The sequence below is a fragment of the Nicotiana attenuata genome, chromosome 9 (assembly GCF_001879085.1).
Source record: "Nicotiana attenuata strain UT chromosome 9, NIATTr2, whole genome shotgun sequence".
Classification (NCBI taxonomy): Eukaryota; Viridiplantae; Streptophyta; class Magnoliopsida; order Solanales; family Solanaceae; genus Nicotiana; species Nicotiana attenuata.
Genome location: NC_031997.1, coordinates 37253799 through 37278919, shown reverse-complemented (window position 1 = coordinate 37278919; position 25121 = coordinate 37253799). Strand labels below are relative to the sequence as shown.

Genomic DNA, 25121 nt, shown 5'->3' with positions numbered 1-25121 from the left:
GAAAGCTTACCAGTACTTTATACAACCTATGACCAATATGAATATGTGGCCAGAATTAGAAAATCCTTCAATTGAGCCACCTGAACCAAAACCAATGTCAAAGAGACCTAAAAGATGTAGGAGAAGGGCAAAGGATGAGCCAAGAAAAAAAATTGGCAAGTTATCAAAGAAAGAAGTGAAGATGACTTGTTCAAAATGTCACCAGTTGGGTCATAACAAATCTGCTTGCAAATCTGGGGTAAAACCAATTTATATTGAGTCTTTTTTAGCATTCTTTAATGTACACTAACTATTGTATATTCTTTTAGCCTATAAATGAGAGATGCAACTCAAGCAAGTAATCCAACTCATAGAAGTTAGCCAACTTAAAGGAGTCATCCAACTATTGGTGCAACAACTATGCCTAGCATTCCATCTTCAATTTGTACACATCTACTGTGAAAAGAAGTGGTCAGAGTCAATCTAGTTCTACATCAAGAGGAAGAGGTAGAGGGCTAGGCCTAAGAATGGGATATTTTAGATCTATTGCCGCTGGTATTGAAGGAAGGGGTACTAGCAATGTAAGCTCAAACATAAAAAAAGCACATGAAACCCAACAGGCAGTAGGGTATAAAATGCCCGGACAATAAGGTTTTCGCTTTTATCAAGACACAATGACTGAAAGAAGTATATTGAATGTAAGCGGGTTTTATACCTCCGTTTCTTTTTTTTATATATCAACTGCAAATTTTACTATTTTGCAACCTGGTGCACCTTCTGAAAGAGTGATAGCACGTGGTACATTTAGAGATACATCTCTAACAAATATTGATCTTAGAATTAAGCCTAATGGTCTAAAATGGAAAGGAAAAAAGCAGTTACAATATCCCAGCTTCAAAGGATGAGTGCAACCAGGAATAGAAGGACTTCCGGTCAACCAATGGAAGGGAAAAACAATTAAAATGCTTAAGAAGTCTTTTGTCTATGTCGTAGGACTAGTTAAGTCAAGGTTGTTGAATCGTTTGTTTAATTTTTTTTGGCATTGCAACTGTAAGACTCTGTTGGGGATGCTTTCTATTGTGTTACACCTTGGCGATTTAAGTAGTCGACGCTCCAAACCAATTGCCCTTTAGTTTCTGTGTTTTTCATCTGGTAACTAAAGAATTGTTGATGCATTTTAACTCATTTGTTAAAGTTCAGTTGTTCATTTTCAGTTGTTAGTTTTTGTGCTGTTAAATTTCAGTTGTTAGCTTTTGTGTTCGAATTCTACTAACTGAAGAGTTTTCGAGATTGACATAGCTTTTGGTTGTTAGTTTTGAAAGTTGATATTGTTATTCTGCAAAATGGTCAAACTATTGATAATTGCAAAATATTGGCCAGCAAGTAATATTCTCAAGCTGCAGTTGGGTGGATTCTTGCAATTCTGTTGTGCTGAAACAGTGTTTCTAAACATTGGCTAAAGGTGTTGAGTGCTAAAATAACATTTCTGAAATATGAACTAAGCAAAGTAGTTTTTGTGTTTCAATGAGATCTATACTTTCAATGAGATCTCTAATTTCAAGTTTGTGAAATATTCTAAAAAATTCCACACAAATAACAAGTGATAACTAACATTTCAAGGGAGAAATGGCTAGTGTTGGCCAAATTTTATTAAAGTTTAACAAGCTTAATTAAGACTGCCATCTTCAACAATACACATAAAGCTTATCTAAGACTACCATCTTCAACAATACTACTTCATTTCTTCCATAATCAGTATATATACAAAGGACGAAATAACAAGCTTCATGACGAAGATTAACAAGCAAAAGTGAAAGCTACACAAAACCCACCTAAAATCTAACATTAAGACTGCCATCTTCAACAAAATTAAGGAACAACCAAACAATTCCTTGCGATGAACACAACTACAAACACAAAAATCCACTTCTTCCTTGGCCCGAGCCAATTTTGCATCATTTTCTTTGACCCTTTTCAGTAAACCATTAATGGTCCTCTTAGATTGATCTGAAAAATCTTCATCATACCATCTACAGTACTCGCAAGCACCTCGATCCTTCAAAACAAGATAAAATAGATTTAATTTTAACATACTGAAACCAAGAATTCTAAAAATAAGTGCAAATAGATGGCCGACTTACTTTGTCAAATTTACACCCATAAAATCGTCGACTTGGATTTCTAGGGGACCATGAAATTCTCAGTTTCGCGTTAAAACCACAACAATAGATATCCAATCTCTTTTGAGAACTTTCTGCTCTTTCCGACATGGTTACAATGGCTATGGAGTTCAAGCTCAAAATTAGGGAAGAAGAAGAAGTACTAACACACTTAGTATAATAGGGTTCACTTTTCTATTAATTTCAACTAAAGCTTTGACAAATTACTGAAAGAAAGAAGCCTTTTGAATATTCATGGAGATTGAGCTTTTGATAATTGGGGCTTTTTTACATCCAATAATGGAGAAAGGGTAGGAAGAAGTCGGGTATCCATGGTGTTACAACCTATATTCGTGTACGTTAGATCACGCCGTAAGTTAGTCGACGTAAATCCAAGAAGATATTCTCTTTGAGATGATAAGAAGTTAATCCTATTGGTCTTAAATGATACAAGGGTGTATAAGAGTGGTTAACAAGTATTAGAAGTTAAACGAATCAAGGATGTTGTAACCCGTATTTTCTGGTAAAACTAGAGTTGCTTAATATTCTCAAGAGGTCGTGTTTTAAGGTATTTGAATCATATAATATCCGTATCATAAGTCTTGAAATCAATCGAGTTATGAAACAAAAGTCGACAAAAATTGTCGCAACTTACGTTCATAATTTTACCTAAACTTTAGGTCAAATGTTACTAAGCTTTTCTCCCAGTTTACTTGGAATTATGGGGTTATATACCCACCAAATTGAATATCTATGATTCTAGTTTCCAACGCATTAAACCGTTCATCGATACAATACGGAGTAGAGAGATACTCGCATTTTCGCGAGACTGTGTAAGCAACTCTCTAAGGGGCCCACATAGGTGGTTGAGATATACTGACATATATGAGATGGATTAACCCCGTTTTAACTCATTATTTTTTATTCTCTTCAGACTATAGACACCTAAAAAACTCTCTCAAGGTTCTCTCATGATCCAAGACCCAAACAAAAGGCAAACAACACAAATCAAGTGTCGGGAATCTCGTGGCGCTAGTAAGTTTCTTGTTCTTCTTGTTGTTGCTGATTTTTGTGTGGTTCCAGCTCATGTGGGAGGTTGTTTAAAGTGGTTTATGTTCTGTAAAATACTCTCTCAAGTTTTTAATATCAACCCTAGTTGATTTCAAGTCTTCCAAAGTGATTCTAGTGCCGAAAAATCCTAATTGATTGCTAGTTTCGCTTTCTTGTTTTTGTGGCAACATTTGAGGGATATTTCGTGGTGAATTAAGGTCAAATTGGAGTTTTTTTATCTGTCTAAAGGTAAGGAACCTCTTACTCTACATGTATTTAATATTTTCCAAGTTGCGGCTAAGTCGTTGAAGCTAGAACTTGTGAGTTATCTATCGAAAGGCTAGTGAGTAGTGTTGTTGGTTGGTGGACTGTTTTGGAAGGCTTAATATAATTGTTATTGATGTTGTTTTGGGCTGTTTCATGATTTTTTTAACTTGTGGAAAGTCACAAAAATAGGGAAGGTATAGTTTGTTTCATCGTAAATTAGGTTGTGGTCGATGTATAATAGTTACGACGCTTAAACGATAACGATAGTATCATTTCTCTTATTGTAGACTAAGGAGTCATGACATTTGCATAGCTTGAGGTTGGGCATTATATACAAGGTATGTGAGGCTATCTCTTTTCTTCTTTTGCACGACTCTGATAGTACATAATGTAATGAACGAGCTTCCAAAGATATTTCACTCTTAGAAGCTAGCAGTACTTACATTGTTTCCCTTCTTATGGAATGATTGATGTTGATGTTACCTCTCTTATTCTTATTTTATCAATGTTGTTGGTACTTCTTGGTTCTTATAAGATTATTGATAAAGAGTTAGTCCTAATAACGTGTACGGAGGATACCGACTTATGTCACTCTGAAAGGTTCAGAATGTGATTCCAATGAGTCCAGCACGCATCATATATATGTATCTATTTTACTCTATCGAGCAGCGCTATAGTTGGCCGGGTACGACACTTATTGTGCAACCACTGATCAGTTGGATTTTACCGAGCTCTACGTCGCCGGGTATGATTCTACCGAGCCTTATAAGATGATGTCCATAGAGGCATACATTTTTTAAAGTATATGTATATGTATCATGCATTTCATGTCAGTAGACCTCAGAGGTACTGAGATGTTACAGGTTATATATTCTCTATTCCTCTTTACATTACTGTTTTTATTTATGATTTCCTGCCTTACATACTCAGTATTGTACTCGTACTGACATCCCTTTTATTTGTGGACGCTGCATGTCGTGCTGCAGATCCTGATAGACAGGTAGGCGAAGCTCCCCCACCACAGTAGGCTACTCAATTCAGCAGTTATTAGCGAGATCCCTTCTCCGAACTTGCCGTGGTCTTGGTATGCACTTTTGTTATTGACATTATGGTATGTTGGGGTCATGTTCCGGCAATGTTGCAGCACTTATGTTCCTTTAGAGGCTCATAGACACGTGTCAACTCATGTATAGTTTGGATTGCCTTGTCGGCTGATTTTTATTGTATAGTATCGCATGGCAGCATGGCATCTCGTACCTTATATATAGCTTCATGACAGCCTTGTCGGCCTATGTTATGTATGTTCATGCCATTATCTGTCATTGTTTGTTGTTCATGATTCATGTCTACCATTCATGTTGATCTTGTCAACCCTTACAGATAATAAGAAAGGTTAGATAAAATGTACGTTGGTGCTCGGCATGTATGGCCCTGGTGCCAGTCATGGCCCTTCAATTAGGGTCGTGATAAATGGGACTCCAACGGTAATATTTAATTGCATTAAAAGGGGAGTGAATTTACTGTCTCACGCGCGACCTGGGTGACGAAGCTCACTGAATGTGACAGGTCAGTGTTTTGTGTTTAAATAGCACATGAGATAAGGGGTTGGAGTGTCAAAATGGAAAAGGTCTGAGTTGAGGTGCCAAAATAAAAAAAACAGGGCTAACTTAAAGGGGCTGCTTATGGGTTTGGCCTTTCAATATTGTTCATTATTACTTTAAGTGCATTGCCATAGGCCTCGCTTTGTAATTAATCGTAGAGTTTATTTTAGGCTTTATAACGGCTATTTAGCAATGACTATCAATAATTATTATGTTGTGGTTCACTTAGATGTGGTTGTCAGATTAATAGAAGGGGACAAGTGTCACAGGGGCATTTTCTGTCTGCCAAAAAACAGCCTGCTATGCGGCAGTCAAGTCTCAACATAGCTCAGCCTAACTCCGATTTTCTTTCACTTTCGAGGTTTAACACTTAGAATATTTCCAAGGCGACATAAATAAATAAAGGCACAAGCAGATTTACGGGAACGCTTTCCCAACCTTTTATAATTTATGAATTACAAAGGAAACTCTCAAGTTTGGCAAGGTGCTGCCACCCTTGGCAGACACCAACTCACAAAATTGTCGACTCTTGCACAAACTGCCCTATAATAGCCCCTGCCTAAGGCATTTCGTGTTGCTCACTCTTGCAAGGCAATGGCACATAATTTTCCATGCTCAAGCCTTGACATAGACAACCCTATGCCTACATCTTGCTCAATTTCCCTCTCTAGGTACTTAGCCCATTTTTAGGGCTGCTAACACACATATATATAGTGTAGTAAGCCCAAAACAGTTTTCCTATTTCAGTTGACACCCCCAACTGATAGGCCATGATAACCCATTATAAAAAAAATCGTGCATGTCATGCTAAAACATGCCTAAAACGTGCATAGACTTAGCCCCATTATCAGCAACTCTTTGGACATGGCAGTTGTAACCACCCAACTGCACAGAATGTGCACAGCACACTCGTTAACCGCTCCATGTGCGCTGCATGTGCGCGTTTCTGGCCAGCTGCTCCACGCCCAAGGTTGGCATTGCGCCCAGCCTTTCCCTTTGACACTGCTCCGCCCCAATGCCATAGCCACAGCTTGTCGCCCATGACTTAGCCGCACGCACGCCCGCTGCCACAGCCGCTTGTTCATGTCAAGTCACCCCTACTTGATCAAGTCTGCCCTTTGCCAATACCAAGCTGATTTTAGCATCAAGACACCAAGCCATGATGCCATTCCCTTGCTAAGTCGTTTGCCCACAAATTCCTTAGGTGCCAGCCCGCTCACCTAAGCTAAGACAACACCAAGTTGCCAATGCCACTGCCTTGGCACTAAGCTGCCTCATCTTAGCGCCTAGGTCTTTCCTATTTTGCCTTGTCAAGCTTCCGTCCAGCCCGCTGTTCCGTCAAGACTTTGGCCTTTTCATGCACACAGCCCACTCGTGCCTTAGTATAGTCCGTCACACCTTAGCTTTCCAATAATAGTGTAGTCCGTCACACTTTGCCTTGCAATAGTTTGTTGCCATTGACAATGCCCTCATTATCCCGCATGTTGATGTCCCTTCCGCACATAGGCCAATGGCAAAGCCATCATGCCAAATCCTTGCCACTGTCGCGCCGCTTGCCGATCAGCTTTGTCAAGGGTCTAACAAACCACCCCAACTAGTTGAATTCGATGCCCTCGTCGAATAATTTCTAGCACATGCTCACCATTTGCAAAGACATCACAAGTTCAGCACCCTTTTGAGAATTACGTGTTCTTTTCCCTCAAGTGCAATGTTTTTCTCCTTTGCTTTTCCTGCCCGTCATTCCCACAGCAAATATAGCACGCAACTGACTGATTTGAAAAATCCCACGCTGATTTTGGCACCCTCAACTCGAAATTTCTGCATAACTGCCTTCCTTGCCTTTTCTGAATTTCTAAGCCCGAACAGTCCCTCCCACAAACAAGCACATTGACCCCTTGTCTTGCAGTCTTGTCCATGGCCGTCTCACCCTCGTCACGAATTTGCTCCGCTCTGATACCAGTTTTCACAGGGGCATTTTCTGTCCGCCGAAAAATAGCCTGCTATGTGGCAGTCAAGTCTCAACTTGGCTCAGCCTTACTCCGATTTTCTTTTGCTTTCGTGGTTTAACACTTAGAATATTTCCAAGGCAACATAAATAAATAAAGGCACAAGCAGATTTACGGGAACTCTTTCCCAACCTTTTATAATTTATGAATTACAAAGGAAACTCTCGAGTTTGGCAAGGTGCTGCCACCCTTGGCAGACACCAACTCACAAAATTGCCGACTCTTGCACAAACTGCCCTATAAAAGCCCCTGCCTAAGGCATTTCACGTTGCATCACTCTTGGTAAGGCAATGGCACATTATTTGCCATGCTCAAGCCTTGACATAGACAACCCTATGCCTACATCTTGCTCAATTTCCCTCTCTAGGTACTTAGCCTGTTTTTGGGCTGCTAACACACATATATATAGCGTAGTCAGTCCAAAACAGTTTTCCTATTTCAGTTGACACCCCCAACTGATAGGCCATGATCACCCGTGATAAAAAACGTGCATGTCATGCTAAAACATGCCTAAAAACGTGCATAGACTTAGCCCCATTATCAACAACTCTTTGGACATGGCAGTTGTAACCGTCCAACTACACAGCATGTGCACAACACACTCGTTAATCGCTCCATGTACGCTGCATGTGCGCGTTTCTTGCCAGCTGCTGCACGCCCAAGGCTGGCATTGCGCCCAACCTTTCCCTTTGACACTGCTCCGCCCCAATGCCATAGCCACAGCTTGTCGCCCATGACTTAGCCGAACGCACGCCCACTGCCACAGCCGCTTGTTCATGTCAAGTCGCCCCTACTTTATCAAGTCTGCCCTTTGCCAATGCCAAGCTGATTTTAGCATCAAGTCACCAAGTCATGATGCCATTCCCTTGCTAAGTCGTTTGCCCACAAATTCCTTAGGTGCCAGCCCGCTCACCTAAGCCAAGACAACACCAAGTTGCCAATGCCACTGCCTTGGCGCTAAGCTGCCTCATCTTAGCGCCTAGGTCTTTACCGTTTTGCCTTGTCAAGCTTCCGTCCAGCCCGCCTTGTTCCGTCAAGACTTTGGGCTTTGCTTGCACACAACCCACTCGTGCCTTAGTGTAGTACGTCACACCTTAGCCTTCGAATAATAGTTTAGTCCGTCACACTTTGCCTTGCAACAGTTTGTTGTCATTGACAATGCCCGCATTGTCTCGCATGTTGATTACCCTTCCGCACATAGGCCAATGGAAAGGCCATCATGCCAAATCCTTGCCATTGCCGCGCCGCTTGCCGATTAGCTTTGTCAAAGGTGTAACAACAAGCGTGAAATTAGGAGTTCAATATCCAAATTATCCTATTTTTTAGTACGTTTGGTTGGATTTTGGCTATCCATTGCTAATTTTTAAAATTTTAGTTGCTAAGCCTAATCTTTAGCTAAAACCTGCCAATAGTTGTTAGAAATTGTATAGACATGCCAATTTTCCATATATAAAATAGAAAAAGAACTCTGATGCTCCAATTCCGGGAAAAAAAAATGCAAACTATTTCTCTTTGCAAGAGTTCTTTTCACATCTTTGCAACAATTTTTCCTTTCACAATCTTTGCAAGAATCACTACATTTATACACAGATTTCGTTTGTTAAAATAATTTTCTGTCCGCGAATATCATACAAAAGAATAAAGCAAAAACTAGGTAACCAAATCGATATCGTCCTTCGCCGCACAACCATGTTGAAAGTGTGATAATATGAATATGTTTCATGCTCTTAAAATCTCAAGGATAGAAAAGTTTGGCGAATAAAAGCTCATTCCAAGTATCTTGAAGACCAGGCAAACACCAATGCACACAATCAGCGTAGCTAATAGGATTTGCCAATTGCTCTTTTGTTAATGGATTCCATTGCTTCTTGTAAATTGAAGTGTGAGCATCTTTTCTGTAGCTTGAGAGCTGTGTGATGTTGAGAAATGTAATGGGCACTTTTGTTTTACGAAACACTTCTCCAATCACTTGCATTATGCTTTTTCTGCTATCTGATCCCCAGTAAGTCGGGTCCTCTATAATTTTTGTTTCATTGTAACAATTCTTATTTGGTTCTCCTCCCCAATCTATGCTCCTGCAGAAATAAAAGTTACTACTGTTATTTACCAATTTTAACATGACAAAAAACAAATCAACAAAACTTGAAGATTATTACTTTTGATGAGAAGGTGACATGCTAGTGAAAAAGACTCTGGTTTTCTTTGGATTCATGTTCTTTTTCACCCATCTCAGCATACTCTTCATTCCCATTCGATATGCATCCTCTGTTGATACTATCGCTATATCCTTCACTTCATCCTCAAAAGACCCTTGCCTGTGTCAAATATCATTTAGCCCTTCAGAAACATAAATCTAAATAGAAGAAATTTTACACTATCAATATATTTTGATAGATTGTAAAAAGTTATTTACTTAATTTTTTAAATTACCAAATTAGACTTACTAGAGAAAATTGCTTCATGTTGTAGTTTACTTTGATCTAATGTTACAAAACCTATTTATAGTGCCAGGTGAGGCAGATGTTAATCTTCATTAGCAAAAAGAATAAGAGAGGGAAAGATAATTACAAAATGTTGAATTCTAGGCCGGTCATCCACCAAAGATATGTATTGAAAACGACAATATCAGCCCCTTTCCAATTCTTTCCGTGCTTATTTATTGAACCTTTCCTGACAACTCTATCAGATATTCTATGTACCACTGCATCATCAGCATTTGATTCCAGCAGAAATGGTGCCCAGTAGAACTCAATCGTCGCGTTGTAATCCTGTAATATTAATTAAATTTAAGCTATTTAGCAATATTTATTAAATTGATGTATTATAATTGTCATGCAACTTTAAAATGATCACCTTGGCTGTGAAGACAGAGAGGGAGCCAAAAGTTTCCATGGACTTAGCATTCTCAGGAATGAGTCTATGGAGAAGACAAACCATCGAAATATACTGTCCTCTGTTTAAGGAATCTCCCACGTATAACATCCTCTTTCCACGAAGAGTTTCCAGCATTAGTGTAGCATTGAAACTGCAATTGTCACATAATATAGAATTGAAATTATTAAATTTCCATGCAATTATAAAGTGTGAAAAAAATTAAAGAAAAATTAAATGGTCACCCCGGACCGTTTAAGCAGGTAAGAGTTGTTGAACCAACATTATCAATTATGGACAAAGAGTACAATGTAGTCAACGAGATTAAGATTAGTGAAGTAATAATAACTCAAACAAAGAATAGCTAGCCGGCGATTCGCTAGCAATCGACGTAGGTTCTCTTTTCGTACGTGGCCTAGCTCTTTATATATGCTACATGCATGTGTGTGAAGGATCCATAATTTAGAAGTATGTGTTTTGATGTGAAAGTTCGAGTTCTAAAATATTTAGATAATTTTGCTTCGTACTTATTTTTCACACACACATGTACTGTTATAACTGTGAAATGGTTTGATCCTTCGTCAACTTGATCAATAAGTAGATGAGCATGAGTGCAGTAAATTAAGATGAGCAAATTTGGCTTAAAACCATACGTGCCTTGGAAGAGAACAGCCATGAGGTTGCCATCTCCAATGCTGGTAATCTTTGTCTGGCCGACCATGTTCTTGGCAAGTCAATTGTGGCTGTATATAAGGACACTCCTCTTCCTCGTACAGCGGTCGGCTGTAATCATGGACCCACCTTCCGCTGAACAGGTCGCACCCTTCCTCTGCTTCTCCGATGGCAAATGGCAACTTCTTGTTCTTCTCTACCACCATAATTCCAAAACATTGTCAAATTATATACGCTGATGACAGTTTTTACACTATCAGCTCACTCCAAAGATAGTTGCAGGTCATTAATAATAAGTTGAATTTGTAGCCTGAAAAATAAGGTACGTAACTTTATGTAGCAATTAAAATTGTACTTTTACACTGTCTGTAGATATACGGTTATATTCTTTCAACAATGTTCATGCATTCAAATCAATACAACAAAAACTTTGCTAGATAAACTAAGTATCGAATAGATTACTCACTGATTCTTGAGATGGAATTGGGAGGACCAGATAGACTAGAATATTCAAGCTGGCTAAAAATGCAGCTAAAGTCTTCACCATAAAGAATGGTGACAAAGACAATGAAAGCTAATAAAGTGAAAAGAAAAGGAGAAAGACGAGCCTTTCTAAGAATAGAAGACGAAGAAGAAGGAGAAGAAGAAGTGGAGGGAGGTGGCTTCATTGCTTTGAAGCCTTTGGCAATTGGCAGAGTGACTCTGTTTTTGTGTTTTTGTTATGGTTTTAGTTAGGTAGTGTATGGCTGAATAAATACAAGAAACAATATAGGTTACGTTTGAAAATGGATTCTTTCCAGCAATTAAAAATATTATTATTTGAGGTCCTTATTGAATATGTAACTGTTCTTGTTATTATTGCGCTATCATCATTGTTATATTAGGTTTGAAGGAAAATTGATAAAGTAAAGGACACTACCTAGACTGTGGAATAATTTACACTAATTAACAACTTATTTAGTAGTTGGCTTCGTTTCTTATATTCAGTTTAATATTACGCGATTGCACCAAACCATGGGTCTTTTTTTTTTTTCTTAATTTCTTAAAGCAAGACTCATTATTGTTTTCATAATTCTTGGTGCCATATTTCTATTTCACAACTATTTAAGTGATGGTCAAATATGGTTAGTAATATAATTATTGATGGCACATTTCATAAAAGCATATTAATTAATGCGTAATAGCTAGTGATTTGCTTAACTTGAAGTGATGGTCAAATTGTTTAGCTCGTTTTACTTTACAGGCGATGGTTTGAGGTGAAGTAACGTGGGAATTTGATGATAGGATTTCTAAACAGCAATGATTTCCCTTGGCTTCTAAGTTAAGGTTTTGGTTGTGAAAGATACGAAATCATTTTCTACATTTTGTATTGTGAATTATATGGCATGGAATGTTTAAGAAATTTGGGAAAGCAAGTAGCAAATAAAGACTTGTTTAACGGGTTTAGTTACAGAGTGATTAAGCTTCTGGTAACATTTCTTATTCATTTTAGTTGGCAAAATCGTCTATCCATACAGCAGTGAGCCCACAGTCTAAAAATCCTTCACATGGAGCAGGTGATCCCCGTTGATAAATCAAAATTTAAGATCTTTTTTCTAATCATCCGCTATATATTTGTGTTTACCCCTTAAAACGGATAACAATTAAATTTGTACGCGGTTTTAAAGATATGTGGATTGATTCAACACAAAGGATCAAAGATATTAGGCAAACGAGTGAAAGATAAAATGACTAATCAAACCAATTATAGTGTTATGGCCCAACTTGAACTTGGGTTGGGCAATAATATCCTGCCCTCGGTTGGATCCTTGGTTCAAAGCCAATTGAGTATGAAGAACAACAGTAACGTAAGAACTTTTCAATAACTAGAAAGCATAAAAATGGATTTGTATTCTCTTGGTATGCGTGTTACAATGTCTTTTATCATAGAAAAGCTTCCTTTTTATGTAGTAGGAGAGCTCTATTCCTAGTACAAATCTAAAAAGAGTAAAAGATCTTCCTTTCCCATTAACCAACGATTTGCAACCTCCATCAAGCGAGATCTGCGCCGTGATATCCGGTTGGTTGCGGATATCACGACCTTCTATCTGTCGTGTACAACCGCTCATGGAGTTTCCGAAGTCTCCGAACCCACCCGGAGTCCGAGGTTCGTCATTTCATCAGGTCCGACGGCGAGCACTTCATATATTTTCTACGGGACTTGATGCAAAGAGTTTCCAGCTTCGTTGTCGATCCCGTATGTTTATGCCCTCACTTTGTTTCGTTCAATGGGAAATTGGGGTGTGCGTCATCCCCGATTTTACCCATATAGAAATAGTCCCCTCATTTTTCGGAGAGCAGTGTTGCCGAAGCGATGGGAAACGATAGATGAACTCCGGTTCCTTCCCTCGTATGATACAACCAAAGTGGCGGATAAGCCAAAACATCTCGTCAGTTGTGTCGTTCTGACTCTCGACACATGTCAGTCCCGGGTTGGCTGCATTTGAAAGTGATATGCCGTGTATTGACTGTTTCTCCCCTATAAAAGCTTCGCCCTTTTGCATTTCTTTCACTTTCTGATCCCAACTTTTACCTTCGAACTTTATAACGACTTTCAACTTTTTCAAATCTTCATAACTCGCTTCTTGAACCTTCATACCTTCATCTCTGACCTTCAAACCTTCATATTATCTCTTGGATTTCCAACCCAGAACTTCATATCTTCATCTCCAACCTTCAAATCTTCATACGCCTTCTTCAAATCTTCATATATTTCCCAGATTTCACGATGGCTAAGACTTTCAAGTTTGTACCATAATAAGCAGCCCCCTCATCTTCCCACCCGACAACGGGCATCGAGGTGACCGTCCCCGAGGTGGTTTCTGAGCCTTCTATGAAGTGCTTTATACTCGGGGGTTGCTCTATCGAGGACGATTTCAAAGTTGAGAACGCCTCCATCCAACAAGATCGAGGCGAGGGAGTATGGAGATATATATGCTCCCTTACTGAAGATAACCTTCCCATAGTCCGAGCGGACTGTAAATGGGAAGGCAAAGACGTGGTTATCATCGGGCCTAATGACGATATTACTACCCACGTGGAGGGGTATTTAAGTTTTTACACTTACTCCTTCATGGTGAGCCCATTAGACCCAGTAATCCTGGCCTTTTGTAAAAGGTACGAGGTGTCTCTCGGGCAAATCCACCCGTCCTTCTAGAGGATCGTGATCCTCCTGCGCTATTTCGTGAACAACAACGAACCTTCTCGGTTCACCCTCGACCTCCTATTCCGTCTGTACAGTCCCCGAATTTTTCGAGGGGGACTAATAAAGCTCATTCGCCGAGCAAGCAAGGTACCCTTCTCAAGCATCCACAAGGATCGAGACCGAGGCTGGAAGGGGAGGTTTGTTCGGGTGAAGACCAAAGACCTGATTCTTCTCGAGTTCCTATCATTCCCCGAGAAGTGCAACACATCTCGTAAGTGTCGTCTTTCTTAAGTATTAACCTCTTTTCATTCTTTCTCTCACTGCCTGTATTTACAGTCGTGCAGCTATTACCCGAGTTCTTGATGCGATCCCCTGGTTCAAAGAATGGATCAAAGGGACATGCAAGTAGATGTCGTACTCCGAGCGCACAGGGCGCAAACTTTAGAAGGGCAAATGGGAGGCCCTTCTCATGGTGAGGTTCTTCTCTGCATGGCTATCACTACGTCCCCCAACTTGCATAATGCTAACTTTTTCTCTTCTTTATAGGTCTGCCTAAGACCACTAAACTTAGGTCGTTGGACTGGGATGAGGATACGCCCTTACCCACCGAGCCCTCTATTCTGGGGCAGCCCGGAACTGCCATGGAGGAGGAGGAGAAGAGGAGAAGGAAATCCTCGGGTTCCCCGGACCCTGAGGCGAAGATAAAGAATAGGGCGGCCACCCGGGTTCGGAAGCCCAAGAATAATACCAAGTCCAGGGTATCGGACCCTGACTTCCTCTACCAGCTCAGGGACGAGCCCGAAGAGGACGATATCTTTGTCGCCCATGGATCGACCCCTGCCGCGGAGCAGCTGATGACTGAGGAAAGGGGCCACGAGGATGATCCCCTTCCGATTCGAGAGGGTGAAGTGGAGATGGAGGCTGCGACCTCTCAAGAAGCCATTCCTGTTCTGAAGGAGGCGACCGGTGTGATTGATATCATCAAGATGCCCTCCTATACCGAGTCCATGCTCGAAGAGGCCCAAGCAGGTAAAGAAAAATCAAGTGAAGGAGTACAGGTGGCAGATGATCCTCTCTACTCCTTCTTTGATGGCATGAACATTTGTACGTTGGAAGATTTCTCCGGGCTGGGTCACCTGGAGGTCCCAAAGAAGGACGTTCCCTCGGGAGATGGTGGGCCGAGTTTGAGCCCAATATTGGTGAAGGGATTTCCCATGATGAGTGTGGACCCCGAACTCAAGAGGACGGTTGTTCTCATAGACTCGGAAGATGTCCGGGTCCTGTCCGCTCCGGCAGGCTTAGCCAGCTACCTCCGATGCCTGGTGACCGAGCAGGACCAGGAAAAAATGAACAAGGTGGGAACGTCAAGTCTGTTCAACAAGGCACACCAGACGCTGAACCGGGTAAGGCTCTCACATTTTCATACTTCCTTTGTGAATCCCACTTAAGTTTTCCTCTGAAGTCTCTTACCAATTTCACTGTTTTACAGGCTTCAGTGCTTCACCATGAAAGCTTCCTCCAGTACTGCATAGAAATCAGCCAGCTCGAGTTCGAGCTCAAGAACATGTCCAGAAGAAGGATATGTACAGGCTTCTTAGTGGACGACAGGACGAGGCTCTTAAGGACTTCCCGATTCTCCAAGTGGAGCTGGAAAAAACTCGGAAGGAAGCCTCGAAGCTGAAACGGGAACACGCCGACCTGGTTTAAAAGGTAAAGGCCTTTGGAGCTAAAAACGAGCAGCTAGTCATGGTGACTAACTTCGCAGGACCAACACAAGATAGACCTGATCGACCAGCTACGGGTCGAGGTGGATGGGGTCAAGTCCTAGACCGAAGTGTGGAAGGATGTTGCTCCCAAACGCTCATGCAAGTTAACGGGGTTGTACAAGTAATAAAATGATAAGTCGAGTGTCGAACCCACAAAGACTTGTGTAACTACCCACTAGTTTCACCAAGATTATTATTCAGTCAAGTATTACAAAGTTCAAAAGTGTGATTATACTAAGCAATAATTCTAACAAGTAACTAAGTAATCAAGCAGCAAAATAATTATTGTGTATTCAGCAGAGATAAATATTCCAGGGTTGTGATCAATTCACTAATCCTATTTTGCTCTAATCAACTCTCCCTTTCATACAATTCATTCATGGTTGCTAATAAACCGAAAAATTGCTCTCGTAGTATTCTCCTAAAATTCCTACTCGCCTATTCAAAATAGATTAACGCCTATATTCCTATGGAATCAATCTATTAAGAACGCATTAAGATTACGATATTTAATTAAGCACGGTGACTTGGTATATTCCTATCCTAACCACAAATACGCCCCCTACTTAGAGTTAAGATCACGCTCTCTTCAATTCTTCTCTAATCTAAACGTAGCTTTCCCAAGCATAGCATAGATAGTAAACAGAACCTAACTGTTGGCCATACAATTAAGCAATTAATCACAGAATTGAAGAAACAACCATATATTAGTGAATTGTGATCAATGTTAAGTCAACTTTAAACAACAATATTCATGGCTAAATCACAACCTGGGAACTATGGGTTTTAGCCACTTTTGATAATATCAAAACAAATTCACAAGTATTGAATAATTGAGAATACTAAGAAAAGATGAAGAAAGCTGAGATATCCTCTCTCCCGGATGTTCCTCGTGTTTATTTGTCCTTCAAAGTGGCGTCTCCCCTCTCAAAATAGGCTTAGTCTTACTTTTATACGCGTTGGGTAGGTCTTGGGCCGAAATAACCTTGTCCCAGGCGAAGTAGGAAAGATTTCCTATCACCAGCGCCCAAGGTAGCGTGGGGAGCTAGCCCTGGTGTTGGCTAATTTTCGATTCTGTAAAGTGTGCCACAGGTAGCGCCCCACGTTGCTTGTGGCGCTACAAATGGCCCTTTTCTAATTTTTCACTTTTTTGGCTCTAATCTCGCACCCTTCGTCCCATATTTCCTGCAGATGATTCCTACATATGAAAACACCACGAATTCGCATAAATCATTATAGTTCACATCCGAAATCCACGAAACACAAGTAAAATGCAAGGCGATATACATATAAATATATATACTTTAAGCTAAATATCAACACCTCACACTGAGACACTTGCTCGTCCTCGGGCAATGGGACTATCAACTGCACCCTAACAACGTACAAATCTCATCTAGAGAGGAGCACTTCAATTTTTAACCATACACTCTACCCTTAACTATGATCGATACCGCCAATCAAGCACGAACATACAAATTTCACATTCTTCCCGTTTTAAACATGCCCAAGTATAAACATTTCAATTCAATCAATTCAAACAACCTATCCATCAGCACCCTACCTCAAGAGACAACTCGTTACCACTACGCATCCTCAACTCGCACACTCACCCAACAAGAGAAATTCACAACATCACGAATCCTTCCTAAAATCATGTGCCCTCACCAACAAACAAAATAGTGAATATAGAATAGTCCACACGTTCAAATATACCATTGAACATAATTTAAGGACATCACACAGTTTGAACAAGAAAATCTCTCACTCTCACAAAGAATTCATGTGCATCTCGTGGGTGTACCATAAGCTTTCCCGTGGTGTACATCTCTACTAATCTAAGCTAGCCAAATCTAGGATCAACTTGGACTTTAAGGTTGTAGTGTAGGCTAAGGGACGGGTATGACACATTTAGAAATAGTGACTAACCCTCCTAAGCACTTTAATACACTACACTCACAAATCGAGCACATATTCTTCTCAACCAATTCATTCGTCACAAACCATATACAACATAGCCCCTTTTTTTAATTAAGCACTTCTATACTCCCACTAGCACAAATTAGTAAGATTAGGAGGTGTGTGTTTCTCTATATTATTTGAACTATCATTTTTTCTTTCTTGTAGTTTTTTCTCTCTTTTTTTTTCTACACACACTCCATACATTAAGGTTCATCGGCTAGTGACCTTTTCTCACAACTTTAGTGCACCTTAAGGGCTCTTTCATGGTTCCACTCGAAAGCTACTTCCTAATCTCTCACGTTACTTCTTTTTGCGACTAAGTGTCTTAGAAGGTAAAGGTTCAACAATCTCAAATTAAGAACAAAATAGGGATACGACTTGTAATGTGGGTGCCAAATAAAAAGGTTTATAGGCTCAAAGGGCTAGCAACGGAAAATTTTATTTTTAAGTGACAAGCACATCAATGATCAAGCAAGAAACATCTATGTTATCTCGTAGACTAGCACAACTTATTGATTTCGCTTCGATTAACACATGGGGCAAGTTCTAAACTACACAGGATAGCATAGAAGATCACAAATCCTCACACACACACTGCACATGACTCAATCAAGACGATTCTGTTCAACTCTCAAGTCAAGCAAGCACATATTGTTGAGAAATTTTAAGCAATATTGAACTAAGTGGCATACAAGTCAAATAAATGAGAAAAGGTGTCACAGAGTAGGCTATTTATTTTGGCCGGGCATCACCATTCAAATCAAATGTACAAGAAGACAGAGCGCATGCCATAACCTAATGTGAAAGCACCAAACACGTCAATAGGGTCATTAGAGCAACTCATTTTCTTCCTAACCTACTCCTAAAAGAAAACAAAGTACTCGGTTCGAGCTACACCCTTGGAAAAGAACTGGTGCCCAAAGAAAAAGCAACGAATCCTACCTAACTATCCTAAAAAATACCTTTTTGGTGTTTATTAATCGGACTTTAATCCCTCAAGAAAATTGTCCAAAAGATCCATCGTCGGGAAAAGTTCGAGCTTTTTCTGATTTTTTTTTCCTTTTTTCTGTTTTTGTATTTATTTTTCCTCCTAAAACTAGACTAAGTCTACTACGGGGTCCTACAAAAAAAACTAATAAAAAATAGATTTATACAATTTATATCACAAGAAGTAATTCCCCCACCCCACACTTAGCATAAGCACAGTCCCCGATGCATGTAAGAATGTAAAGCAAAGTAGGGTGAAAAGAGAAACTCTCTCTAGTCGGATTCCTCCTCCTCAAAATTCCTGCCAGCTGCAGCTCCAGGCTCATCATCATCATTAGCTCCCAGGGGCACCAAAGCCATGGGTCCCGTGACTTCACCACTAATCTCATCCTCAGTATCAGAGCCCTTGTGAGTATTCTAATCCTCTGACAGGTGAATAGGACTGCCAGGTGCAATCCCCAATATCTCTCTGGAAGAACTGAACAAATCATTGCGTAGATGCATACGCTCCTCGTCCGATACACCCAACCTGCTCATGATCACATTTAAGGAGTTATAGAGATACCTGTTGAAGTTCTCGTCCCACTCATTCTGTGCTGCCTGGCTAAACCTAGACGTAGTATCCAACAAAAATGTGTCCATCAACCCCTTTGGAGCCTCCACAACCTCGTCATAACCGGGGTATTCAGGCACCTCCCGAGAAAGCATGTATTGCATGAGCAAGTTTCCAAAGAAGAATCTCTTGATCTTCCACCCAAATCGTGTGTAGGCCATCTCCCTTAGCATGATCTTGCCCACATTGATAGGTCGCCCAATCATCAGAAGAAATATCACAAACACTCGAGCTTGAGTGCATTCACTGTTGTGTTCCACTGGTGAGTCGGGCCTGCACGATGTTTTGCCATACAATGGCGGTCTTGTTGAAATCTAAGCGGATCATCTCAAGATGGGCATCGCCCTTAGTTCTGGTCCACTTGGAATTCGAATCGACTCCACAAAGAGTGTGACGTATCGTCATATAGCTTGGGCTTTTGACAATTTTTTATAGCCTCTGCGGGTTAAAGAGTTATCAACTCCCAAAAATTCACATAAGGACCGACTATCCATTGGCACCTCCTTTACATGGACCCATGACGTGAACAAGTCCGCATTCCAATTGGCACACAGTTCTCGCACCATGCTCAAATTTGCATGGTCGGGGCACTCTAGAAATTATTCCATTTTCATTTATCACAACCGAGCAAGCACATCCGGGAAGTTCTTTTCTAAAGTTTTCACATTAGTACCCATCTCAGAGACGTACCACCTGTATGGCACGAAGTTCCTATGCCAGTGGATGGCATCATCACGAACTAGATCCAAATGAGGTCTCGGTCCCAATGGTGCCTTCTTCGATCCGTCTGCAACTTGTTTACCTTTCGCTTGCCTAGATGATCCTTCCCTTTGCTTGCGCTTTTTAGGAGTGGGAGTAGTGGTTGAGGACTTCCCTACTCCCTTGCCCTTGTTTGCACTATCACGAGCCATGGCAACCTACAACACAAATAATCATGAATGTGAGAAGGAATCAAGAAATCCGCCTACGGTTATCATGAGAGTCAAAGATGACCCCACACTTAAAACTGAAGGCTCACTGTAATAGACTCACACTCTTGGTGTTAAACGCGTAAGTGTTGCACCACAAGGCAATGGGCACTCAAGACTTCCCTATACCGCACAATTATAGTTCACTAACTATGCCACACGAATCAAGTGGTCGGTCATGGCGAAGTGATTTAGCCTTAATGCAAGCAAGTGGCACATGGTCCTTAATCTCTACAACTAATACACTACACTAGCTAATTCTAACAAAGTGCTACAACATACATAATACAAGATAAATGGTGTAGGAGCATGTGCATATTAAAGCCAAGCTCCAAAATGTGTAAAATCACCCCTAAGCACCCCACACTTAGCCCGATATCACATACGACTACACTCGGTTACTCAGACTTCACCGGTGCACAAAGTACTCATTCAAACACTTTATCAAACACATTGTGGGCATGAAGTATGTGAAACTTAGTTCAACAGTGGTACATGGTGGCCCTCCCAAATTTCAACAGAGTAGAGGAAATTCTAGTTTACTACTCCGTATATAATACAACAATCAAGTTTTCTCAACCAATTTCATTGCACAATAGGCCACCCACCATAGAACAAGTTCTAAGAAGCAACTTATGAAAGAATTTGGGGATTTGGGGTGTTTGTGAGGGGGGATGTTTACTATTATCTACCAAATAAAAGAAAAACAACAGGAAGAGAACCATACCTGGAGGATTTAGGATGGGGGCAAGAGAACAAGCCGAAAACTTGAGATAAAGAGAGAGAGAGTGTCGCGCCAGAGAGCTTGAGAGAGAGAGAGAGAGAGAGAGAGAGAGAGAGAGAGAGAGAGAGAGAGAGAGAGAGGGGAGGGTTAGAGTTATGTTCAATTTGTTTTTGTCTTAGTGAACATGAGTTGGGTGATTGGGTATGGGTCATAATGTGAGGGTAGATGGGTATATGGGTCAGGTTTTATGGATATGGGTACTAATACAAAAAAACAAAAAAACAAAATGAACAATATATATATATATATATATATATATATATATATATATATATATATATATATATATATATATATAATACCTACCTGCCCCCAGCCCAGAGCTCCATGTTAGGCCTGTCGCTAGGGAAACTGAAAACACTGTAAACTGCGCCCTAGGCAGCATGGGGCGCTGGCCTGGGCGCTGGTTCGCCGAATTTTTTAATTTTTCTTTTTAAATGAAGGAAATCCCTGATCCCCCCGAGCACTTTATATATCCAATTTACATACCCCACACCATTCTACCTATAATTTCTATGTCCACAAAGAAAATAAAAACTCTAGTCTACTCTAACTAAAAAATTTAAAAAGCTAAACTATGAAAGCAATAAAAATTGGGTTGCCTCCTAACAAGCCCCTGATTTAACGTCGTGGCACGACGTAGGACCTCGCTCACTCATCAGCGAGTACTTCCTTGAATTTCTCATGATGAATGGTTCCTCCCCAATAGTGCTTGAATCTTTGCCCATTTACCAAAAAATTTCTTGCACCATTTAAAGTGCGCTGCTCAATTATACCATAAGGAGTGACTCTCACCACCTCAAATACACCTGACCACCTCGATTTTAACTTCCCAGGAAACAGCTTGAGCCTAGAATTGAACAATAGTACCTGTTGGTCCGGTTCGAAGTGGCGTAGCTTGATATGCTTGCCATGCCATCTTTTTGTCTTCTCCTTGTAAAGCTTAGTATTTTCATAAGAGTGTAGCCTGAACTCATCAAACTCATTCAACTGCAAGAGTCTCTTCTCGCCCGCGGCTACAAAGTACATATTCAACTTTTTAATTGCCCATTACGCCTTGTGTTCAAGGTCAACAGGCAAGTGACATGCCGTCCCATAAACAAGCTTATACGGCAATGCCCCAATTGGTGTTTTGTATGCCGTTCTATATGTCCACAATTCATCCTCTAACTTTGCAGCCCAATCCTTCTTATTCACACTCATTGTCTTCTCTAATATTTGCTTTATTTCCCTGTTGGACACCTCAGCTTGTCCACTTATTTGCGGATGATATGCCATGGCAACTCTGTGGCAGACCCCATATTTAGCTAGAAGGTTATTCAAAAACCGATTGCAAAAACGTGTCCCTTCATTACTAATCAAGGCACGTGGAGTCCCAAACCACGAGAATATGTTCTTCTTGCACAAAAGCATCTACCACCTTGGCATTATTTGTTGGCAATGTGATAGCCTTTACCCATTTTGACACGTAGTCAACTGCTAGAAAGATATATTTATTTCCTCTGGACAATGTGAACGGTCCCATAAAGTCTATCCCCCACACATCAAAAAATCTCTACCTCCAGGATGTTATTCGAAGGTATCTCATGCCTCTTTGTGATTGTCCCTGTTCTTTGACACATGTCACACTTCTTAACAAATGGTTGGCATCCTTGAACAATGTTGGCTAAAAGAACCCTGATTGTAACACCTTTGCAGTTGTCCTATCACCTCCATTATAGCCCCCATAAGGCGAGGCATGGCAATCATACAACACTAATTCCACCTAGCTCCTTTTCTAGAATGCACCTCCTCATCAACTGATCAGCACATTGTTTGTACAAGAATGGCTCATCCCAGTAGTAGAAGTTTACATCATGTAGAAACCTCTTTCTAGCTTTAGAATCAATTTTAGGAGAAAGTTTCCCACTCACAAGATAATTCACATAGTCCGCATACCATAGGGGAGGATCTTAGGTGATAGCAAAAAGTTGCTCATCAGTAAATGCCTCCTTAATTTGTCCACCTTCCTCTATATGCTCATGATTTTCCAGCCTTGATAGATGGTCGGCTACTTGGTAATTGTGCCCTTTTGATCTCGTATTTCTATATCAAATTCCTGCAACAACAAAACCCAGCGCATCAATCTAGCCTTGGATTCTTTTTTTGTAAATAGATACCCGATTGTCGCATGATCGGTATGGACTATGACTTTTGTTCCCACTAAGTATGCCCGAAATCTCACAAAGGCCCACACAACGGCCAACAACTCCTTTTTAGTGGTGGTGTAATTCAGTTGTGCATCATCAAGAGTCTTACACGCATAGTAAATGGAGTAAAATAGCTTGTCCTTCCTCTGGCCTAGCACTGCCCCAATAGCATGGTCACTTGCATCGCACATAAGTTCAAATGGTAAGGACCAATCCGGTGCCGCAATAATGGGGGCAGCCACCAACTTCTTTTTGAGCTCCTCAAATACCTTCAGGCAGACTTCATCAAAATTGAAGGTTACATCCTTTTCAAGCAACGTGCACAAAGGAGTAGCATTTTAAAAAAATCCTTAATAAAGCGTATATAGAACCCCGCGTGTCCCAAGAAACTCCGGACACCCTTCACAGAAATGGGTGGAGGTAATTTTTCAACCGCCTCCACCTTTGTCTTATCAACTTCAATGCTACTCCTTAACACTCTATGGCCCAACACGATGCCTTCTTGTACCATAAAATGGCACTTTTTCCAATTTAGCACTAGATTTGTTTCTTCACAACGGGCCAATACCTTGACCAAATTCTTTAAACAGTCATCATAAGAAGACCCAAAGACTGAAAAATCATCCATGAAGATTTTCACAAATTTTTCCACCATATCAGTGAAAATAGCCATCATGCACCTCTGGAAAGTGGTTGGTGCATTACACAGACCAAACGACATTCGCTTGAAAGCGAAAGTACCATAAGGACATGTAAAAGTGCTCTTCTCCTGATCCTCTAGGCATATGACAATCTGGTTTTACCCCGAATAACAATCTAGAAAGCAATAATATTCATGCCTTGCCAATCTATCCAACATTTGGTCAATGAATGGAAGTGGAAAGTGGTCCTTGTGGGTTGCTTTGTTGAGCCTTCTGTAATTAATGCAAACTCTCCACCCCGTCATGGTACGAGTAGGAAATAGCTCATTTTTCTAATTCTATACAATAGTCACCCCCCCCCCCCCTTTTGGGCACACATTGCACTGGGCTTACCCAGTTGCTGTCAGGGATAGGGAAGATAATACCTGCATCAAGCCGCTTAATTACTTCCTTCTTCATGACCTCTTTCATAATGGGATTTAATCTCCTTTGTTGCTCATCACTGGGGCAGTGTCCATCTTCCAGAAACATTTTATGCATGCAAAATGACAGACCGATTCCTTTGATGTCAGCAGTTGTCCACCCAATAGCCATTTTATGCTCAAGAAGCACTCTGAGCAATTTTTCTTCTTGCACATCGGTCAATCTGGATGAGATAATCACTAGCAATGTCTCAGAGTTCCCCAAATAAGCATAGAGCAGATGCGCTGGAAGGGGCTTAAGCTTTAGCTTTGGAGCTTCTTCAATATATGGATTAGGAGGGGTCAGAGCAACAAGTCTGTCCAACTCCTCAAATCTCCCAAACCCATGGACATAATTGCAAGACATGTTAAGTACTTGCTCAATTTCCTCCATCATCTCATCTTCACTATCTTCTTCATCCCCAATCAAGGCTCGTTCAAGAGGATCTATGGGGCTCATATAAGGCACCAATTGACGTCACATCACTTTCCACCATAGAAATCATGGATAGATGTTCATAGTGGGTTGGCAACCTGAGTGCTTTATACACATTAAATACCTCCACCCGATCATCCACTCTTATTGCCATCTTTCCTTCACATACGTCAATGATAGCTCGGCTCGTGGCTAAGAATGGATGCCACAAAATAAATGGGACTTCCTGATTAGGCTCATAGTTATAATAAAATCAGCAGGGAATATAAAAGAACCCACTTGAACTAACACATCTTCAATCACTCGTTTAGGATGAGCAAGGGAGCGATCAGCTAACTGTAAAATCACTGTGGTTGGTCTCTCACTCAATCCCAATTGTCTGAACACAGATAGCGGCATCAAATTGATGCTCGCCCCAAGATCACACAAAGCTCTCCCGACTGCGTGCTTACCAATTAAGATTTGGATAGTGAAACTACCTGAGTCCTTCAATTTCTGAGTTAGCTTGCTTTAAATTTTTGAGCT

The 25121-nt window shown here is 40.7% G+C and overlaps 1 protein-coding gene across 1 annotated transcript; it reads right to left on the bottom strand.

The window, feature by feature from the left end:
- Positions 8547–11354, bottom strand: LOC109232260 (protein trichome birefringence-like 33). The gene is made up of 6 exons (XM_019397960.1): positions 11072–11354; positions 10591–10801; positions 9916–10087; positions 9631–9830; positions 9219–9377; positions 8547–9137 (listed from the first exon to the last, which is right to left on the bottom strand). The coding sequence occupies exons 1-6, from the start codon at positions 11271–11273 to the stop codon at positions 8798–8800; spliced, it is 1284 nt and encodes a 427-aa protein (XP_019253505.1). The 5' UTR covers positions 11274–11354; the 3' UTR covers positions 8547–8797.

Bases quoted from the DNA above. Each gene is read 5' to 3' on its own strand.
- LOC109232260 (XM_019397960.1), bottom strand. From the start codon at position 11,273: ATGAAGCCACCTCCCTCCACTTCTTCTTCTCCTTCTTCTTCGTCTTCT. The intron at 10,088-10,590 runs GCACGTATGGTT...TGACAATTGCAG, and splicing joins CATGGCTGTTCTCTTCCAAG to TTTCAATGCTACACTAATGC. The intron at 9,138-9,218 runs GTAATAATCTTC...TTATTTCTGCAG, and splicing joins ATGTCACCTTCTCATCAAAA to GAGCATAGATTGGGGAGGAG.